The sequence below is a fragment of the Doryrhamphus excisus genome, chromosome 5 (assembly GCF_030265055.1).
Source record: "Doryrhamphus excisus isolate RoL2022-K1 chromosome 5, RoL_Dexc_1.0, whole genome shotgun sequence".
In the NCBI taxonomy this organism is placed as follows: domain Eukaryota; kingdom Metazoa; phylum Chordata; class Actinopteri; order Syngnathiformes; family Syngnathidae; genus Doryrhamphus; species Doryrhamphus excisus.
In genome coordinates, this window is record NC_080470.1 from 18,671,013 (window position 1) to 18,692,091 (window position 21,079).

Consider the following 21,079-nt stretch of genomic DNA (forward strand, 5'->3'; position numbering starts at 1 on the left):
CGTGTAAATATGAAAAGATTTTATGTGTGGCACGGTGAACTAAACTAAACTAAACTAAACTAAACTAAACTAAACTAAACTAAACTAAACTAAACTAAACTAAACTAAACTAAACTAAACTAAACTAAACTAAACTAAACTAAACTAAACTAAACTAAACTAAACTAAACTAAACTAAACTAAACTAAACTAAACTAAACTAAACACTTTCTGTCAATATGCTTATCACTGCTGTCTTTGGAAGCGAGCTCATGAAAAAAAAAAAGCTCTGCGGCCGTCAGCAATCAAACACGGCGACAGATTACCACCGTAAATGTTTATGGAAGCAGTACACGGCTACTACCACTAGGTGTCACTCACAAACGCAGAGGTTGCCACTTGTGATGCGTATCTCAGCGTGCATTAGTATTCCTGTGGCCGTGCACATTAAGTAAAAGGCAATTATGAAGAAAAGGAAGAGGAGTGAATAGACAGGAGAAGGATGCCCACCGAGCTGCTGCGATGGTGTTAAAAAGACGATCGACTGGCAAAGAGAACAGCCCTGCGGTCGCACAGTATTTGAACAAATGCACTGCTGCCACTTCTATGAATTTATTAAGCATCCTAAAGGTGGAGTCCGGAGGATATTACCTCCAGTAGCAGGAAATAAAAGCAGCTGTATTTAATTTGCGGATGCATTGAAATTAGGAATTATTGCGTGTGTGTGAGTTATTTTGCTTTGTGCTGTGTTTGTGTGTACAGGAGGTCCTCGGTCTCGGTCTGATTTCCGTTCCTTTTATACCTAAATGAACACCCAGGTCACTTCCACGGCACACAACCACATGAAAGACATATAAAATACAGTAATATAAGAAATAGGCTCGGTTGCACGGCGGTCGAGTGGTTAGCGCGCAGACCTCACAGCTAGGAGACGAGGGTTCAATTCCACCCTCGGCCATCTCTGTGTGGAGTTTGCATGTTCTCCCCGTGCATGCGTGGGTTTTCTCCGGGTACTCTGGTTTACTCCCACATTCCAAAAACATGCTAGGTTAATTGGCTAACTCCAAATTGTCCATAGGTATGAATGTGAGTGTGAATGGTTGTTTGTCTATATGTGCCCTGTGATTGGCTGGCGACCAGTGCAGGGTGTACCCCGCCTCTCGCCCGAAGAGAGCTGGGATAGGCTCCCCCGCGACCCTCATGAGGAAAAGCGGTAGAAAACGAATGAATGAAGAAACAGGTTCAATAATGAGACCCCTACACTCCCTTTCATAGGAGAAGATCCGGTCACATGCTGAAATCCATCATGATGGTCGAGCAGCTAGGAATGGGCACGCTGCCAATGTTGGTTGGTATTCGTCCATTTTCTGAGCATTTTTACGACCTCTAAGTTCACTTTTCACTTTAACGTTCCTGTCTTTGATACACTGCTATCACAAAAGTCTGTCTCAAAATGGAGAGACATCAGGAAGAGAAAAAGTCAACTAAAAATGACAAAAGTAGCGTTGTCTTTACTACATGACGACGTATTCTTCCGCCACACACGCATGAGTAGTTCTCGTTTTCTTTCTGTGCAGCATTAATAGTTTAGGGGAGTACAGCCTTAGGGGAGTACACATAACTATGACATGTTACAACAGGAAAAGTCATAAAACGAGACATTGTAACACAAAACATTACAACATGAAACCTGGCAAACAAAATATTGTAACATGAAATGTCATAAAACTAAACGCTGCAAATGAAATTTCGGAAAAAAGAGGGCCACATGTCTGAAAAATCGTAACATGAAACATGGTCAACACAAAACATCATAAAGGCCGTAACACGGAACGTCGTAACATCGAGGACTGCCCTGATGGTTACGGTAAAATGTAACACTGTAACATAAACCACACAACACGAAAAATGGTAAACACAAAACATCGTAAAAGCCGTAACACAGAACGTCGTAACATCGAGGACTGCCCGGATTGTTACGGAGAAATGTAACACTGTAGCATAAACCAACACAACATGAAACATGGTAAACACAAAAAATCGTAAAGGCCGTAACATGGAATGTCGTAACATCGAGGATTGCACTGATGGTTATGGTGAAATGTAACACTGTAACATAAACCGCACAACACGAAACATGGTATACATAAAACATCGTAAAAGCCGTAACATGGAACGTCCTAACATCGAGGACTGCCCGGATTGTTACGGTAAAATGTAACACTGTACCATAAACCACACAACACGAAACACGGTAAACACAAAACATCGTAAAAGCTGTAACACGGAACGTTGTAACATCGAGGACTACCCTGATTGTTATGGTGAAATGTAACACTGTAGCATAAACCAACACAGCATGAAACATGGTAAACACAAAACATCGTAAAGGTCGTAACACAGAACATTGTAACATCGAGGACTGCTCTGATGGTTCCGGTAAAATGTAACATTGTAGCATAAACCAACACAACATGAAACATGGTAAACACAAAAAATCGTAAAGGTCGTAACACAGAACGTTGTAACATTGGGGACTGCCCTGACGGTTACGGTAAAATGTAACATTGTAATATAAACCAACACAACATGAAACATGGTAAACATAAAACATTGTAACGACCGTAACACAGAACGTTGTAACATTGGGGACTGCGCTGATGGTTACGGTAAAATGTAACATTGTAACATAAACCAACACAACATGAAACATGGTAAACACAAAATATCGTAAAGACTGCAACACGGAACGTCGTAACATCGAGAACTGCACTGATGGTTATGGTAAAATGTAACACTCTAACATAAACCACACAACATGAAACATGGTAAACACAAAACATCTGAATGGCTGTAACACGGAATATCGTAACTTCAAGGACTGCCCTGATGGTTACAGTAAAAATGTAACACTGTAGCATAAACCAACACAACATGAAACACGGTAAACACAAAACATCGTAAAGGCCGTAACACAGAACGTCGTAACATCGAGGACTGCCCTGATGGTTACTGTAAAATGTAACACTGTAACATAAACCACACAACACGAAACATGGTAAACACAAAACATTGTAAAGGCTGTAACATGGAACATCTTAACATCGATGACTGCACTGATGGTTGCGGTGAAATTTAACACTGTAGCATAAACCAACCAACACAACATGAAACATGGTAAACACAAAACATTGTAAAGGCCGTAACACCGAACATGGTAACATCAAGGACTGCCCAGATGGTTACGGTAAAATGTAACATTGTAACATAAACCAACACGACATGAAACATGGTAAACACAAAACATCGTAAAGGCCGTAACACGGAACGTCGTAACATCGAGGACTGCCCTGATGGTTAAGGTAAAATGTTACACTGTAGCATAAACCAACACAGCATGAAACATGGTAAACACAAAACATCATAAAGGCCGTAACACGGAACGTCGAAGACTGCCCTGAGGTTACGGTGAAATGTAAAACCTTAACATAAACCAACACAACATGAAACATGGTAAACACAAAAAATCATAAAGGTCGTAACACAGAACATTGTAACATTGGGGACTGCCCTGATGGTTACTGTAAAATGTAACATTGTAACGTAAACCAACACAACATGAAACATGGTAAACACAAAACATTGTAACGGCCGTAACACAAAACGTTGTAACATTGGGGACTGCCCTGATGGTTATGGAAAAATGTAACATTGTAACATAAACCAACACAACATGAATGAAACGTCATCAAACAAAGTGTAGGATACCTGTAGTTGCCCAGGTAAACACCGTCAGGATTCAGCATGGGGACGATTTTGAAGATCACATAATCTCTTAGGATCTGAGCTACAGGATGCTGGCTCACCAGGAAGTCAATCAAACCTATCAAAACACACACACACACACACACACACACACACAGAGTGAAATAGACTGGCAATGAAAGCCAAAGACGGGCTCGTCTAGCGGTTAATTGAGTTTGGTGAAACAAAAAAGAGAGTGAAGGACACCGAGGGGGCATCGTCAGAATTAGGCAGTGATGGGAGACTAAATCGATACAAATGCTATGGAGGAGACAGCGCTGGAAAAAAACAACAACAAACAACAAACTACCCAAGCAAGATGGAGGCCAACTTACTGGAGGTCCAGTCAGTTAGAAAGTGGGTGGGACCCGCGAGGAGCCAACCTGCCCACTCACATCCGTCTGAAGCCGGAGCAAAAAGTCATAACAATCCTGCTCAAATTGTCTTTTAGATTGTTGAAGAGCACAAAGAGAATTTCCCAACGGTGCGAGGAGGCGTGTCTCAGCTTCTTTTATTAGTTGAGAGTATAGAACACGGGAGCAAAGACAATGCATCACTTCTCCATCATATGGAGCCATATTATACACTCACACACATTCTTACACCTGCTTCCTCTCCAAGGTGTCTTGTATAGTACGGCAGAAATATGAAGAAAATATGAAAGACACTGAACTGCAATTATGGGGAAAAAACATCTATTTTGTGGTAGCTTATGAGCAAAAAAAACTACACAAAGTTGAATTAGAAAAAATGAGTGCATTTTTACATTAAAAATCGTGTAAATATGAAAATATGTTATGTGAGGCACGGTGAACTAAACTAAACTACACTAAACTAAACTACACTAAACTAAACTACACTAAACTAAAATAAACAAAAATAAAATAAAATAAAATAAAATGAGTTTATGCTAAAATGAGTGCATTTTTACATTAAAAATCGTGTAAATATGAAAATATTTTATGTGTGGCACGGTGAACTAAACTAAACTACACTAAACTAAACTACACTAAACTAAACTACACTAAACTAAAATAAACTAAAATAAAATAAAATAAAATAACATAAAATAAAATAAAATAAAATAAAATAAGAGTTCATGCTAAAATGAGTGCATTTTTACATTAAAATCATGTAAATATGAAAATATTTTATGTGTGGCACGGTGAACTAAACTAAACTATACTAAACTAAACTACACTAAACTAAACTACACTAAACTAAGCTACACCAACCTAAAATTAACTAAAATAAACTAAAATAAATAAAATGAGTTTATGCTAAAATGAGTGCATTTTTACATTAAAATCATGTAAATATGAAAATATTTTATGTGTGACACGGTGAACTAAACTAAACTAAACTAAACTAAACTAAACTAAACTAAACTAAACTAAACTAAACTAAACTAAAATAAAATAAAATAAAATAAAATAAAATAAAATAAAATAAAATAAAATAAAATAAAATAAAATAAAATAAAACTACATATTTAATATATATTACTCCTCCACCAAAAACAGGTGCATATTTTGTGATCCGGGGAACTGAAAACTGAATTAATTTTGCCTTTAAACATAACTCCCATAACCCAAATAGATTTGTCTTTATTTTTCTCAAGCTGAAGCATTTACACTTTGAAAACCCCTGGACCACACCTACAAAGAGGAAGAACGGCTGAGACATATTTAGCACTAAATAAATGCTTACTGACTACAATGACTTTATTAAAGTATTTACTGTATATAGTAATATTGTACTTTGTAATCTTCTTCCAAATACTGGCGCCAGCTAATCCTTTGTATCGGGACTGTGTTAGAGAACATTCATAATTCATCTCCCCTACAGTTGTGGCATAACCAGATGCTGATTAGACAGCACGGCTTGGCCACAATAAAAGGCCACTCCAAAATGTGCAGTGTAACTGTATACCCCAAAACTCTGTTTTCTGTTGGAGTAAACACCGTAACATGGAACGTCATAACTTCGAGGGCTGCCCTGATGGTTACGGTGAAATGTAACAGTGCAGCATAAACCAACACAACACGAAACATGGTAAACACAAAACATCGTAAAGGCCATAACACGGAACGACGTAACATGGAGGACTGCCCTGATGGTTATGGTAAAATGTAACACTGTAGCATAAACCAGCACAACATGAAACATGGTAAACACAAAACATCGTAAAGGCTGTAACATGGAATGTCGTAACATCGAGGACTGCCCTGATGGTTACGGTAAAATGTAACACTGTAACATAAACCAACACAACATGAAACGTGGTAAACACAAAACATCATAAGGCCGTAACACGGAACGTCGTAACATCGAGGACTGCCGTGATGGTTACGGTAAAATGTAAGACTGTAACATAAACCACACAACACGAAACACGGTAAATGCAAAACATTGTAAAGGCCGTAACACGGAACGTCGTAACATGGAGGACTGCCCTGATGGTTACAGTAAAATGTAACATTGTAGCATAAACCAACACAACATGAAACGTGGTAAACACAAAACATCGTAAAGGCTGCAACACGAAACGTTGTAACATCGAGTACTGCCTGGATGGTTACGGTAAAATGTAACACTGTAACATAAACCACACAACATGAAACACGGTAAACGCAAAACATCGTAAAGGCCGTAACACGGAACGTCGTAACATCGAGTACTGCCTGGATGGTTATGGTAAAATGTAACACTGTGACATAAACCACACAACATGAAACACGGTAAACGCAAAACATCGTAAAGGCCGTAACACGGAACGTCGTAACATTGAGGACTGCCCTGATGGTTGCGGTAAAATGTAACACTGTAACATAAACCACACAACACGAAACACAAAACATTGTAAAGGCTGTAACACGGAACGTCGTAACATCGAGTACTGCCTGGACGGTTACGGTAAAATGTAACACTGTAACATAAACCACACAACACGAAACACAAAACATTGTAAAGGCCGTAACACGGAACGTCGTAACATCGAGTACTGCCTGGACGGTTACGGTAAAATGTAACACTGTAACATAAACCACACAACACGAAACACAAAACATCGTAAAGGCCGTAACACGGAACGTCGTAACATTGTGTTCTGTTGGAGTAAACACCACAGAGAACAATACTGGAACATATCACCGAATGAGAGTAGCAGTCTTAAAAGTTTTTACCTTGACATACAAAAGAGGCGGGAGACTCTCCTGGGTGAACGCGAGCTGTGAGGAACACAAGCTTCTTCTCCCTTTCTGGACTCAGCTGGTCTAAAGGCGGAGAGAGAAAAGGTTTGGTTGGAGAGGAAGTCAAAGGGAGAAAGAGTTCACTGAGGTGTTGCTGAAGTACCATCACACAACCTGAGCATCAACACAGCTGTTGTTATTCTCTGATAGAATACCAGATACCAGAGTAGACTAGCAGACTGACACAAAGGTAGCCGCTAGTCCATGAGACTCAGGACCAGACATACATGAATCATACATCAAGAGAGAATATTCAACAAGAGGGTGAATTATACATCTACACGGGTCGGGATCAGTCAGCTGATACAGGTCTGCTTTGACTTAAGAAGCCCGGTCCCGCTCGACACGTCCGGCATTTTGCTCAGAATTTTGGAATGATTTCCATTCCATGTAAGTTACTGGGAATTGATTGGGAAAATAAGTACCATATTTTCCGGACTATAAGTTGCATTTTTTTTATAGGTTGGGTGTTCCTGCGACTTCATGAAACGGTAGCTCTTTCTTTGGCAGGAGCCAATCACGAGCGAGCGACGAACTCACAACAAGCTTGTCAACCCACTGAAGTCATCACGCAGAAACTTAACATTCAAAAGGTTAGCTAAGAAATATACAAGCAATTTAACTTACGTTTACCATATTTTCTGGACTATAAGTGGCACTTTTTTTTTTCATAGGTTGGCTGTTCCTGCGACTTATACTCCAGAGCGACTTATAAATGAAAAAAGTGTTTATGCTACATAAACACTGGACGCCTTTTCTGTTCATGTTTGTTTTTTGTGTAGCTGAATAAGCATTGTGTTAGCATATCTTACACCTATTCAGCCTGTTCTCTATTCTTTTATTGTTAGAACTTGCCTTCGAAGACGACGTAATGTTGTTTTTTGTCTAGTAGTTTGGAAAATAAATTACCCGCAAAAAATGCCACTTATACTCCAGTGCGACTTATGTATGTTTTTTTTTTTTTACCTAATTATGCATTTTTGGCCTTGTGCGACTTATACTCCGGAGCGACTTATAGTCCAGAAAATACTGTACTTAGTGCTTTGATTCGTACAAGGCACAGCAATCCTCCCCATCCTATGACTGAATGACTGCAGATTCTTAATTATAGCCGACAGAATTCATAATTGAAATAAAATGAAAAGACTCAAAATAATCCATGAATCAAACCCACAGCAGGCTCGACTATCCATGCAACATTTGTGTGCGTAATAAAGATGAGTAAATTGTTACAGTTACAGTTGCAACCTTGTACCAAATAAAAAGTCAGACATTAAAAATAAGAAATATTCCACAAAGTCGGAAAAATTGCAGTAATTTTAGAAACGTGATCACTCCTCTTGAAAGTAATTATTGACAATGGCAACCTTGTGAATAATAAATAATAATAAATAATAAGAAATGTCAAAACAATTCCAAATAACATTGGAAATATTCACCAAAGTCAGAAAAATTGCAGTAAAACAGCAAAGTTACTCATTCTTCAAGTAACGTAATGGCTCCTTCCTAAAATAATTCATGACAGTGGCAACCAAAAATAAACAATGAGAGCAATTCCAAATAAGACTAGAAATATACTACAAAGTCAAAAACACTACAGTAATACAGCAGATACAATCAAACACAATCAAAGCTATTCATGCTATAGTCATCTATCATTATTATACAGTATATATTATAAAGTGTAGTAGTCATGTACTGCAATCTTTGGATGGGATTAGAATATTTAAATGTTGAGAACTGTTGCAGATATTCCCAAAGTGTGTGGGGGGGACTTTTTTAATAGCAGCTAGATAATCCTTCATGGTTCGTTATCATGTTGAATAATAGGAAACGTGCAGCGGGAATTAGCATCTGGCGAACATTATTTTACTTCAACGACGTTAATGATAACTCAATGGTAATTGCGGAATAATTTCCAGTTGATTATGGAATCGGTGTGATAGGTTTGTCGTTATTTAAATAATATCATCATTATCAATAGAATCCAATTATTGCTGTAAAACAATGATTTTATTTAAGTTAAAATTAAACAGAGGATACTTATCAGGTAGCAACTTGCTGTAAGAAAGGGGTGGGGGGTCAAATTTCACTTCATCACTTTCACTTGTATTAAAGATGTTAAAAGGAATCCAGTATAAACCAGGGATTGGATCTGGACCCATTTGGGGTGGGGGTCGCAGATTACTAGTCAAACATTGCATGAAAGAATTACAAAAAAAGAAGAATTACAAATACAGTCATAATAAATACAATGAAAAAAATAATAATAATAACAAAAAAATTAAAATAATAATAATAAATACGTTGAATACAGCCAATGTTTGAAAAAAAAGTCGGGAAAGTGAAAGTTAATTATGAATAATAATAATAATAATATATATAACAATGCATCTTCTGTGTGTCTTTCCCAGGAGTTTCCCCTCAGTCGTATCTAAGTGTTGTGCAGCTCTGATTGTGCTACGTGAGTGTGAAATGCAGTGAGCAAATAAAAACAGTAAATCATCATTGAACAGTAAAATGTAATTTTGTGGTCTTATTCAGTGCAGTTTTGATATTTCCGTTTAATCAATGCATTCAGTTTTATCATGTTCCAACTAATTTCCTTTAAAAAAAAGTGGCTGGCTTTACAAGCTGTATGAAAGTGTTAGAATGGGGGGGGGGGCACAGAGGTTAAAGCATTGCTGTTTTCTCGCCAGCGTTTAATCGGCTGCTAATTGATGGCGGTGGATGTGTGTCTCATTGCTATACACAAACCTAATATCATATTGATTCTTACAGCCCTTTCTGCTGAGCGGAGAAAATGCTAATTAGCTAAAGGCTAAGCACTTGTCCCGCGCCTTAATTGCAATTTAACGTCAGAGCCGTGTGCTGCAGCGAGGTTGTAAACAAACAAACAAAAAAAAGTGTTATTCTATTTAAATACTTTCTCTCTTGGATTTTATTGCACTTTTCTCTATTTTTGCCCTTCACTGAGACAAATGGTTCTGCCATTCGGGAGTCACGGCGGAGCGGGGCGGGCCCTTTGCGCCGTAAATGTGAGCGCTCTCGGGCTGATTCGCTGGGCTGAAATTTCACCACGAAATTTTTACGTGGGCCCCGACCCCAAGCGTGATTGCACAACCTGCGGTCGGGACCGAAAAGCTTTGCTTTGTGTAGCTTTGGAGGATTGGGAATCAAACACTGCGTTGCCTTAAATCCCAGTACCAGAACCAGTACCAGTACTAGTTCGCCCTTGCTGCTTCATCAACGCTATCGCTGGAGCTTACATTAGATCCACTACTGAGCCCACAATGCTGGTTTCCTGTGTATGTGTGTCATTATGTCTCCTCAGGGCTAATGCTAATGCTCCCCGTGTACATTTTTGGTGTTTATGTGCTTGTATCTCGGCATTGCTGTGTCTCTAGCTGTGCCCAGCCAAGCATTCTTGCACTAAATGAAGTCACAGCGTTCCATAGGAACCACCGTACCCTTAGGTGACCTGCAGGAAGTTGGTGATGGAATACACGGTATGTATATATGTATATATGTATATGTAACTTTTTTCTTTAAGCTTGGGCACTGTTAGAAGGTCAAGTTGTTGCAGCAGCGGCATTTGTTGCCCTGTAGGTGGCACTAGATATCAGCCATTGGGATTACCAGGAATGTGAAGACAGTGGAAAGACAGTTTGTGTTGAAAACTAAATCTATGTCGACCGAGTTCTGGTCTACCGGGTGACAACTGTCAATGTCAACATACAAGCGCTTTTGTCAACGTAAAATGTGAGCGCCTCTAAAAAATGTCTCAAGAAGAAAGATTGATTGTCATTGTAGTCCGAATATCACACAATAATGCAAGATTCCATGTTCCCACATGGAGGAAAACCGTGTCAACAATCAAATCACCCATTCCCCTTATATCTCTGGACAAGGTCATAGCATTCTAAATGTTCAAACTGTGCGGTTATATCACAAACCGACGGGTGTCGCCACTACTGTACACAGTAAAGTCGAAAACATGCTTGTTTTGCCAGAACGTGAACAAAATGCTGGTATTTTAAATTTCACAATGCATTTATGTTTAGTCTTTTCATATTATTCACTGGAAACCTGAATGAAAAGCAGGTTTGCTGCCTCTGCTGGGCCCTTCCAGCCGCATCCGCTGCCTTCTGAATTGCAGGTCACTGATGTCAAAGTCCAAGAAAAGTTGCACATTTCTGACAGTATTATCAAGTCAAGTCCAAAGTCATCAAAATGTGACTCCAGTCCACACCCCCGGATTTTGGTGCCACCCCCGTCATAACGCTGAGGTCAAGTTGTTGCAGCAGCGGCATTTGTTGCCCTGTAGGTGGCACTAGATATCAGCCATTGGGATTACCAGGAATGTGAAGACAGTGGAAAGACAGTTTGTGTTGAAAACTAAATCTATGTCGACCGGGTTCTGGTCTACCGGGTGACAACTGTCAATGTCAACATACAAGCGTTTTTGTCAACGTAAAATGTGAGCGCCAACGGGGATCATTCCTCTGAAAAATGTCTCAGGAAGAAATATTTGCTCGTGTATGGAAGCTTTATTGTCATTGTAGTCCGAATTCCGAATTCAGGCTGCATTTGTAAATAAGATTTTGTTCTTAAATTGCTTGCCTGGGTAAATAAAAGTAAAATAAATTAAATAAATAAATAAAAATATGACACAATAATGCAAGAAAACATGTTCCCACATGGAGGAATACCATGTCAAAAATCAAATCACCCATTCCGGTGATTGCGGTTATGTCACAAACCGATGGGTGTCGCCACTACTGTACACAGTAAAGTCGAAAATATGCTTGTTTTGCCAGAACATGAACAAAATGCTGGTATTTTAAATTTCACAATGCATTTATGTTTAGTCTTTTCATATTATTCACTGGAAACCTGAATCAAAAGCAGGTTTGCTGCCTCTGCTGGGGCCTTCCAGCCGCATCCGCTGCCGTTTGAAGTCTAAGACAAGTTGCACGTTTCTAATGGTATTATCAAGTCAAGTCCAAAGTCATTAAAATGTGACTCCAGTCCACACATTCGGATTTTGGTGCCACCCCCGTCATAACGCTGGGGTCCCCAGTGCAAACCACTGGTCTAGCAAGTTAAATTTGCCTAGCAGGGGACCTTTAAGCACATACAACACAAGTAATTTTTTCGTGATTTGATTTTCCAAAAGCAAACGCATACTTCCTCACGGTCCACGGGCTTTTCATTCTGAGTAATAGTAGGAAACGTGCACACTCCAACAGCAGGAATTAGCATCTGGCATACATTTTTTACTTGATAAACAACGCTAATGATAACTTGATGGTAGCTGCAGAATAATTTCCCGTTGATTAATGGATTAGTTAAGTAATTTTGTCAGCGTTGGGGTAAATTAATTTCCCCCACCCTGCTGTGCTGCATGTTGGAAGTGATGAAACTGCACAAGTGTAAGGAAATAATTTGCTTTAGCAATGAAGCAGCAAAACAAAGACAAACGTGCACATTGAACACGGAGAAAGACCTAGAAGAAACTTGGGGCGATATCGAGAAACCGAGTAAGGAATAGTTCATGCCGAGCAGGGGCGGGTTTGCTGCGACAATGAGTGAGTGAGTGAAAGCGGCGCAATCTGAACTTATGCCCACGCAGCATTTTTTTTCACCTGCCATTGTCCCGTGCGGCACTCTACGGAACATTACTGCTCCATCTTGAGTAAGGGGAAAAAAAATTAAAGGATGTCAAAGTACGATCAGCTCTGATAAATATGCAAATTGGCGTGAAGCAGCAAAGTGCCTAAAGGGGATAAAAATAAAAATAAAAAACTAAATCTCGTACATACTGAAGGTCACTTTTCCAATGTGCTGGTCAGCTTTTTCCGTGACAGCAGCTCTGGGAACTTTCAGGTTCAGACTTGTGAATTGTGACATGATGTAATTAAGTGAGCTCTTTTCTCATCATTTCTGTTCAGGAATTACCTGTCAGGACCTTCATGGAAAAATGACAACACTCTGCATATTTTTCAACATCCTCTACATTTAATGCATCGCTAAGTTGCTGTTTTACCTTAGTATAACCTCTAAACATATTTGGGATGGTACACTGTCACAAAATGAGAAGAATATGTTGTCTATGATGTTGCTGAACCAGCCAGGACATCGCTTGAGTCGCTTTAGCGCTAGCATGTTGCTTTACTTCTTGATTTGCTAAAAACTTTGCTAAAAACTTAAAAATATTGACTTTTATATTGTAATGTTCCTTGTGAAAAAAAAAATTCCCCCAAAGAAGTTAGTTATGTGTTACTGGAGAGTTAGCATGTTAGCACTAGCATTGTGCGTTAGTAAATTTTAGCAAAAAACTGCTAATTTTTTAAAAAAAACCACATTGTATAAGTAGCTGATGGGAAAAATTTTTGATTTCCAAAGCATTTGATAGTTCTGATGTTGTTTTGGAGTGTTAGCATCTCTCATTGTTTATATAGTTCTTCCGTTGTATGCAAGCTTTGCTAACACTTAGCACTAACACAAGTGCTAACAAAACAACAGCCCGATATTAATCCCGACAGATGTGAACTCCAGAAAAAACAAACAAACAAATAAAACACTACATAAGCAAATATTTTGTGGTCTATAATCTTGGTGGACCAGCCAGGACACTTCTTATGTTGTGTTAGCACTAGCAGAGGACACTTCTTATGTTGTGTTAGCACAAGCAACTTAAGTACATTTTAGCACTAAGCTTGTACAAGGTAAAAATTACACAAATGTTTGTTTGCAGGTAACGCTAATAAATGCTAAACCTCCAAAAAAAGCTACAAATCTTTTATTTTTTGCAATATTAGTATTTTGTTAGCACTATAGCATTTAGCAATGTTCCTAATATTTCATGCTACGTACTTGATGCTTTGTAATGTGCAACCTTTAATACAATGTTTCATAGCGCAATTTTATTTTGGAAAGCACGTTGAGCAAAGTGCTTGTACAAACTTTGCTAAAAACTTCATAATATTGTCTTTTGTATTGTAATGTTCCATGTGAAAACATTTTTCCCCCAAAGAAGTTAGTTATGTGTTACTGGAGAGTTAGCATGTTAGCACTAGCATTGTGTGGTAGTAAATGTTAGCAAAAAACTGCTAAATTGAAAAAAAAAAAGACATTGTATAAGTAGCTGATGGGAAGATTTGTTGTTTTCCAAAGCATTTGCTAGTTTTGATGTTGTTTTGGAGTGTTCGCATCTCTCATTGTTTATTTAGTGCTTCCGTTTGCAAGCTTTACTAACACTTTGCTAACAAAACGACAGCACGATATTAATCCCGACAAATGTGAACCCCCAAAAAACTAAACAAAAGAAAAAAAAACTACATAAGCGAATATTTTGTGGTCTATAATCTTGGTGGACCAGCCAGGACACTTCTTATGTTGTGTAAGCACTAGCAACGTTAAGTGCACTTTAGCACTAAGCTTGTACAAGGTAAAAATTATACAAATGTTTGTTTGCAGGTAACGCTAATAGATGCTAAGCTACAAATCTTTTATGTTTTGCAATATTAGTATTTTGTTAGCGCTATAGCATTTAGCAATGTGCCTAGTATTTGCTACGTATGCTATGTACTTGATGCTTTGTAAAGTGCAACTTTTAATACAATGTTTTATAGCGCAATTTTTATCAGAAAAAATATTTTGGAAAGCAGGTTAAGCTAATTTGTTACTGTCGAACTGTTAGCATCACTGAACATTTAAATTCAACCAATTGTGTCGTTAATTGGAAGAACACAAAATATTTTAAAGCAGATTTGTTTAAGCGGTTCCTCAATTGTTAGCATATTGTGCGCAGTATAGTAATATATGATGAAATATTGTTTATAGTTGAATTTGAATATTGTATATTCAATAATAAATAATATTTGAATATTGTAATAAGTTTTAAGGCTAATTGTTAGCTAAAGTGTTAGCATCTTGAGAGAGACCACGAGTGGACAGGATGACAGGATTCATTCACTAACACTGAATGAATCGGAAATTGAGCAGAATCTAGTACTACTCACAAATTGCTATTAGCATCGATGACTACTCATAAATCACTGTTAGTATTTATTATTTATCATTGTCATGCCCAAAAATGTTCAATGCTTTCTTTCAAAGACAAAGTTTTTCAAAAGTGAGATCTGCAAAAAGTTTAGAAATCATAGTCATGGACAGTCGCTTAGTGGCGACAGTAAAAAGCATGGCTAACAACATCAAAGTTGGCGGAAAATACAACATTTAAAGTGTTTGGCAGGATTTGAGGAGAGAAAATGTACCTTGGAGAATTACAATAAAAACACAATGTCATACTGTCCACAGCTTTACGCTACATTATACTGCAAGTCACAAACCACGGCCTCGACGTCTCTAACCCCCCCCCCCCCCCCCCCCCCTTCCAGCCCTGCTCGGCTCTGTGGCTTTTACGTTGCCATAAATTAGCCTCACTTTGGAGTGATGGCAACTGGACACGCTTGGGCCTCCACACCGCGTCATATCGAGGATGGGGCGTGAGCTGTAAATTCCCCCCCCCCCCCCCCCCCGTCGCTTTTACAGAGCCTTGGAATGGTACGCGGCTCAGTTTACTGCCCAGCTGAGAGACCTCCAACATGCCTCACGAGAACTGTTAGCGAGAACCCCCCCCCCCTCTTGAACCCCCCACGAGGCTACAACGGCCACCTTCCATTTCAAGGACAACCATAGAGAAGGAAGTTCTCGAAAATTTGCATCACAATGCTATTTGTCTTCCTGTCGGGATTAAACCTGGACAAATATACTATGTTATGCAAAATAACATACTAAAATAAAATACTTTTTTTTTTTGACCAGGGGTTTTCAAAGTCTATCACTGTGGTGCTGCTTCTGAGGAGCCAAACGGAAATGTGAAAACTCATAATATTTAACATATTTACACTTTAACTCATTAAATTCCAAAGACGTTATGCGTTCTTATAAACCCGAACACCTGATCCCAACAACAAATTTGGTAATGGTAATGGTTTAATTTCATTTGAACATGCATCAATCAGTAGCTGTTACATTTGTTCACTTCCTGCTTTCCATAATACAGTTTAAGGTTTTTTTTATTTTTAAATTTTGTAATTTTTTTGTCCCGTACTGAAGTAGGAGGTGATATGACCATACAATGACATCATGGGTACCGTAGTAACTGTCCATATGGTGATATCTATAGCACATCATGACTGGTTCAAGACTCTTCATCCTTGTATTTTAATTTAATTTAATTTAATTTAATTTAATTTAATTTAATTTAATTTAATTTAATTTAATTTAATTTAATTTAATTTAATTTAATTTAATTTAATTTAATTTAATTTAATTTAATTTAATTTAATTTTTGTCCATAGATTATTGGGTTTTTTTCATTTTTATTTAAAAAAAATTTTAGCACATCAGGACTGGTTCAAGACTCTTCATCCTTGTATTTGGCAAATTCATTTTATTTATTAATTTATTTTATTAATTTTTATTATTTTTTTTTTTAGTTAATTTTTTTTTTTTTTTGGCCCGTACCAAAGTACGATGTGATATGAACATCCAATGCCATAATGGGTATCATAGTAAGTGTCAATATAGTGATATATATAGCACATCATGACTGGTTCAAGACTCTTCATCCTTGGATTTAGCAAACATCAACTGCTTGTATTGTTTCTTGAATTGGCTCATCGTTGTGCATTGTTCAATCCATTCCATAGTTTGATTCCACATACTGAAATGCTATGGCTAGCATAACGTAGTCCGAGCATAGAAGTGTTTCAAATGTACTTCTTCCCTGAGATCATATTTCTCCTCTCTTGTAGAGAAGTATTGGACGACATTTTTAGCTAATTGCTTATTTTTAGCCTTATGCATTAATTTAGCTGTTTGAAGATGAACTATATCAGCAAGTTGAAGTATTTGTCATTTTAGAAATAAGGAGTTAGTATGTTCTATGTAGGCGGCATTATGAATTATCCTTACTGGCCTTTTTTGCAGTACATTTAGCGAGTGAAGATTGCTTTTATAGTTATTAGCCCATATTTCCACACAATAAGTAAGATATGGTAGAACCAGAGAGCAATAAAGAGCATGGAGTGATTTCTACTAGGGATGGTCCGATCAGGGTTTTGGAGATACTGAACCCAATAATCCATGAGTGAAATCAGCCGATACCGATACCATGTTAGGGGTCACCCAAATTCATTTATTTATTTATTTTTTTGCGAGAGCTGGATTAAAGCAGTTTTGTTTAAGTGGTTGCTCAAGTGTTAGCATAATGGTTATTTTCATTTTGACCACATGTATACCAGGGTTTTCAAAGTCTAACATTGCAAACCTGTCTAAGGAGTAAGAGAAAAAAAAATTGAACTTCAATTTTGCACACAAACAGACCAGATGTTATAATCTATCATTGCTAAAGTTTGCTTAAACACAAAACAGTGCCGAAAAGTTGCGTACACCGATATCCACGCAAAGTATGTGATAGAAGGAACATATTATACCATATAAAATATTACACCATATAAAATGGAGTCTTAAAGAGGATTGAAAAACAGTCCAAAAACCAGAGAAAGACGTTGGGTGGGCGCACTGGAGAGGAAACCCTCGAGAAGACAGCATGTAAATACAAGCCGCGGCGAGCCTCTTAAGTGGGGGGATGAAGAAGCGACGGGATGAAAAGCTCAGTGATATTCCGGATCAATTTGCTGCAATCAAGCGCCCTTATGGTCGGGCCGTATGAAATGGGGAGATTGGAGGCTTCAAGGACGCCTGTGATGACGACGGAGGTCACAGACGACGGACGGGCGGGTGTGAAGGGAAAATGCGGTGATGGCGGCAGACGAGCGTTCTAGCGGCAGGGAAGGGGTGGTCTGAAAGCTTTCATTATGCTAATGACCAGAGGTGGGGGCAGGGAGATACGGCCGTAAATGTCACTTTAAATTTGAATTAAGCTCATTATGGTTTGATACATGACTCAATAAATGACTTAGTTACATTCTTTTAAAACCCAACGCTAACTAACTCATCAATGCTTAGTTAATGGACGAACTAATGACCATTACATTGTGCCTCACAAACAGCATGTTAAATAATTAGCAAACAAATTAGCTTGCAAACAAACTCACTGAATATTCAACCATTTTTGTGCTTGGCTGAGGAAATAAGTGTTTTTGTGATTGGCCACTTTTAGAAAGATAAAGTAAACTAACTAAGATCAAGTAAACTAAATATCTAGCTAACAACCCGAATAATAACAAAACACTCTTTGTGGTTGGTTGAGGTAAAAATGACTATGAAAACAAGAAAAAACAAGAAAATAAGTTGACTAACTTAAATGTACTGTTTGTGGGCTAAAACTCACTAGCTGACTAGCTAGCTAACTATTAACCTTCGGGTAAAAATGACTAACTAGCCAAATCAAACCATCAAATTAAGTAACTAAGTACTAAGTAATACATTTGTGTGCCCAGTCGAGGCTTTAACATAGCCAACTAACAAACGGACTTGCTAGCTAAGCACTTATTCACTCATTAATCAACATTGTATTTATTAGTTTTCGTAAAAATGACCAATTAGCCAAATAAAAGCATGAAATTAACAAAATTGTAACTAAATAAACTACAATTTAATAATGCCAACTAACTAGCTTGCTAAATGCCTAATTAATCAACACATTTTGTACTTGGTTTAGGTAAAAACAGCAATGTCTTAGTGTACCAAGCCTTGTCGTTGCTTAAAGAGTAACACGGGTAGCTGCAAGAAAAATAGCAGAACCCTACTAGCATCAAAAAGAAACAATTTAGCTATTTTTATATATCATAGTGACACCATGGCTCTGCTGCCTTCATCACCATTATTTTGAAATTAGCATCAGAACTCCTCCTCTGTTGACTAACTTAAATGTACTGTTTGTGGGCTAAAACTCACTAGCTGACTAGCTAGCTGACTACTTAACCTTGGTGTAAAAATGACTAACTAGCCAAATCAAACCATCAAATTAAGTAAATAACTACTAAGTAATCCATTTTTGTGCCCAGTCATAGCCAACTAACGAACGGACTTGCGAGCTAAGCACTTATTCACTCGTTAATCAACATTGTATTTTGCAGTTTTAGGTAAAAATGACCAACTAGCCAAATAAAAGCATGAAATTAACGAAATTGTAACTAAATAATCTACAATTAACCACCTCGCTAGTAAATCCCGTTTTAATTGTTAACTGAAACAAGCAATAAGCTAATGCTTGGGTCTGACTGAGCACAATATGAGAAATATAAAGAAAATTAACTAGCTAGCTAAAGACTCAACAAATTAAACATTATTTTAGTTAGCTAGCTAACAAGGTAACACATTTTGGATGTCACATACGGCTATCAGAGAAAAGCAAAGCAGACTAACTTGCTAATTATGAGGGTTAAAACTCTAACGAGCTACTAGCTATTAACCACCTAGCTAATAAATCCCGTTTTAATTAGTGAACTGAAACAAACAATAAGCTAATGCTTGGGTCTGACTGAGCACAATATGAGAGATATAAAGAAAATTAACTAGCTAGCTAAATACTTAACTAATTAAACATTATATTAGTTAGCTAGCTAACAAGGTAACACATTTTGGATGTGACAGACGGCTTCCAGAGAAAAGCCAAGCAGACTAACTTGCTAATTATGAGTGTTAAACTCTAACGAGCTACTAGCTATTAACCACCTAGCTAGTAAATCCCGTTTTAATAAGTGAAATGAAACAAACAATAAGCTAATTCTTGGGTCTGACTGAGCACAATATGAGAGATATAAAGAAAATTAACGAGCTGACTAGCTAGCTAAAGACTTAACTAATTAAACATTATTTTACTTAGCTAGCTAACAAGGTAAAACATTTTGGATGTGACAGACGGCTAGCAGAGGGAAGCCATGCAGACTAACTTGCTAATTATGAGGGTTAAAACTCTTAACGAGCTACTATTCATTAACCACCTAGCTAGAAAATCCCGTTTTAATTAGTTAACTGAAACAAGCAATAAGCTAATGCTTGGGTCTGACTGAGCACAATATGAGCGATATAAAGACAATTAACTAGCTGACTAGCTAGCTAAAGACTTAACTAATTAAACATTATATTAGTTAGCTAGCTAACAAGGTAACACATTTTGGATGTGACAGACGGCTAGCAGAGGGAAGCCATGCAGACTAACTTGTTAATTATGAGGGTTAAAACTCTAACGAGCTACTTGCTATTAACCACCTAGCTAGTAAATCCCGTTTTAATTAGTTAACTGAAACAAGCAATAAGCTAATGCTTGGGTCTGACTGAGCACAATATGAGAGATATAAAGAAAATTAACTAGCTAGCTAAAGACTTAACTAATTAAACATTATTTTAGTTAGCTAGCTAACAAGGTAACACATTTTGGATGTGACAGAGAAAAGCCAAGCAGGCTAACTTGCTAATTATGAGGGTTAAAAATTTGGAAGAAAAGATGGAAGTGATTTTAATGTTTGTGTCATGTTTTTGTTCAGGGCCAGGCTAGCGGCGCACGGACCAACCGCGGTGCGTTGGAGAGCCAACGAGACACACATTCACTGAAAGCGAGTCAAAGTCACAGCTTTGTCAAGTATCAAAACCAACGGCTCCTTTTTTTAGCCAAGACGTTTCACACAAAAGACGGCGGCGGCGGCCGCGACTGCTGGTCGTTTCAAGGCGGCGGTCGCAGGCACTACGTCTCAGCTCACGGCTTCACAAAGACAAGATGAGAGGAGGAACATAAAAAGGAGCAATGGCTGGTCTGCGCGCCGCGTGATAGAGAATCACAAGCAGCCAGTAATAGGCTTTTTTTGAACTTTAAGGGCCATTTCGGAAGACACGGGAGAAATGATTTCCCGGGGATGTACCCTGGCTGTGTCTCCCGATCGCTGAACAGGATTGTGTTTGTGGACCAGGGATATAAACTGCAACTTGCTATGCTACTATGCTATGCTACTATGCTATGCTACAGGACCTTCATGGAAAAATGACACTCTGCATATATTTCAACATCC

The 21,079-nt window shown here is 38.0% G+C and overlaps 1 protein-coding gene across 1 annotated transcript in view; it reads right to left on the reverse strand.

Moving 5' to 3' along the window:
• agbl4 (AGBL carboxypeptidase 4) overlaps positions 1–21,079 on the reverse strand; it is a 392,166-nt gene that overhangs the window by 39,503 nt on the left and 331,584 nt on the right. The window contains exons 7-8 of the mRNA XM_058073430.1: positions 6,969–7,058; positions 3,748–3,862 (exon numbers count right to left, since the gene is read on the reverse strand). Coding sequence (XP_057929413.1) covers positions 3,748–3,862; positions 6,969–7,058 — 205 coding nt within the window. The remainder of the gene's footprint in view (positions 1–3,747; positions 3,863–6,968; positions 7,059–21,079) is intronic.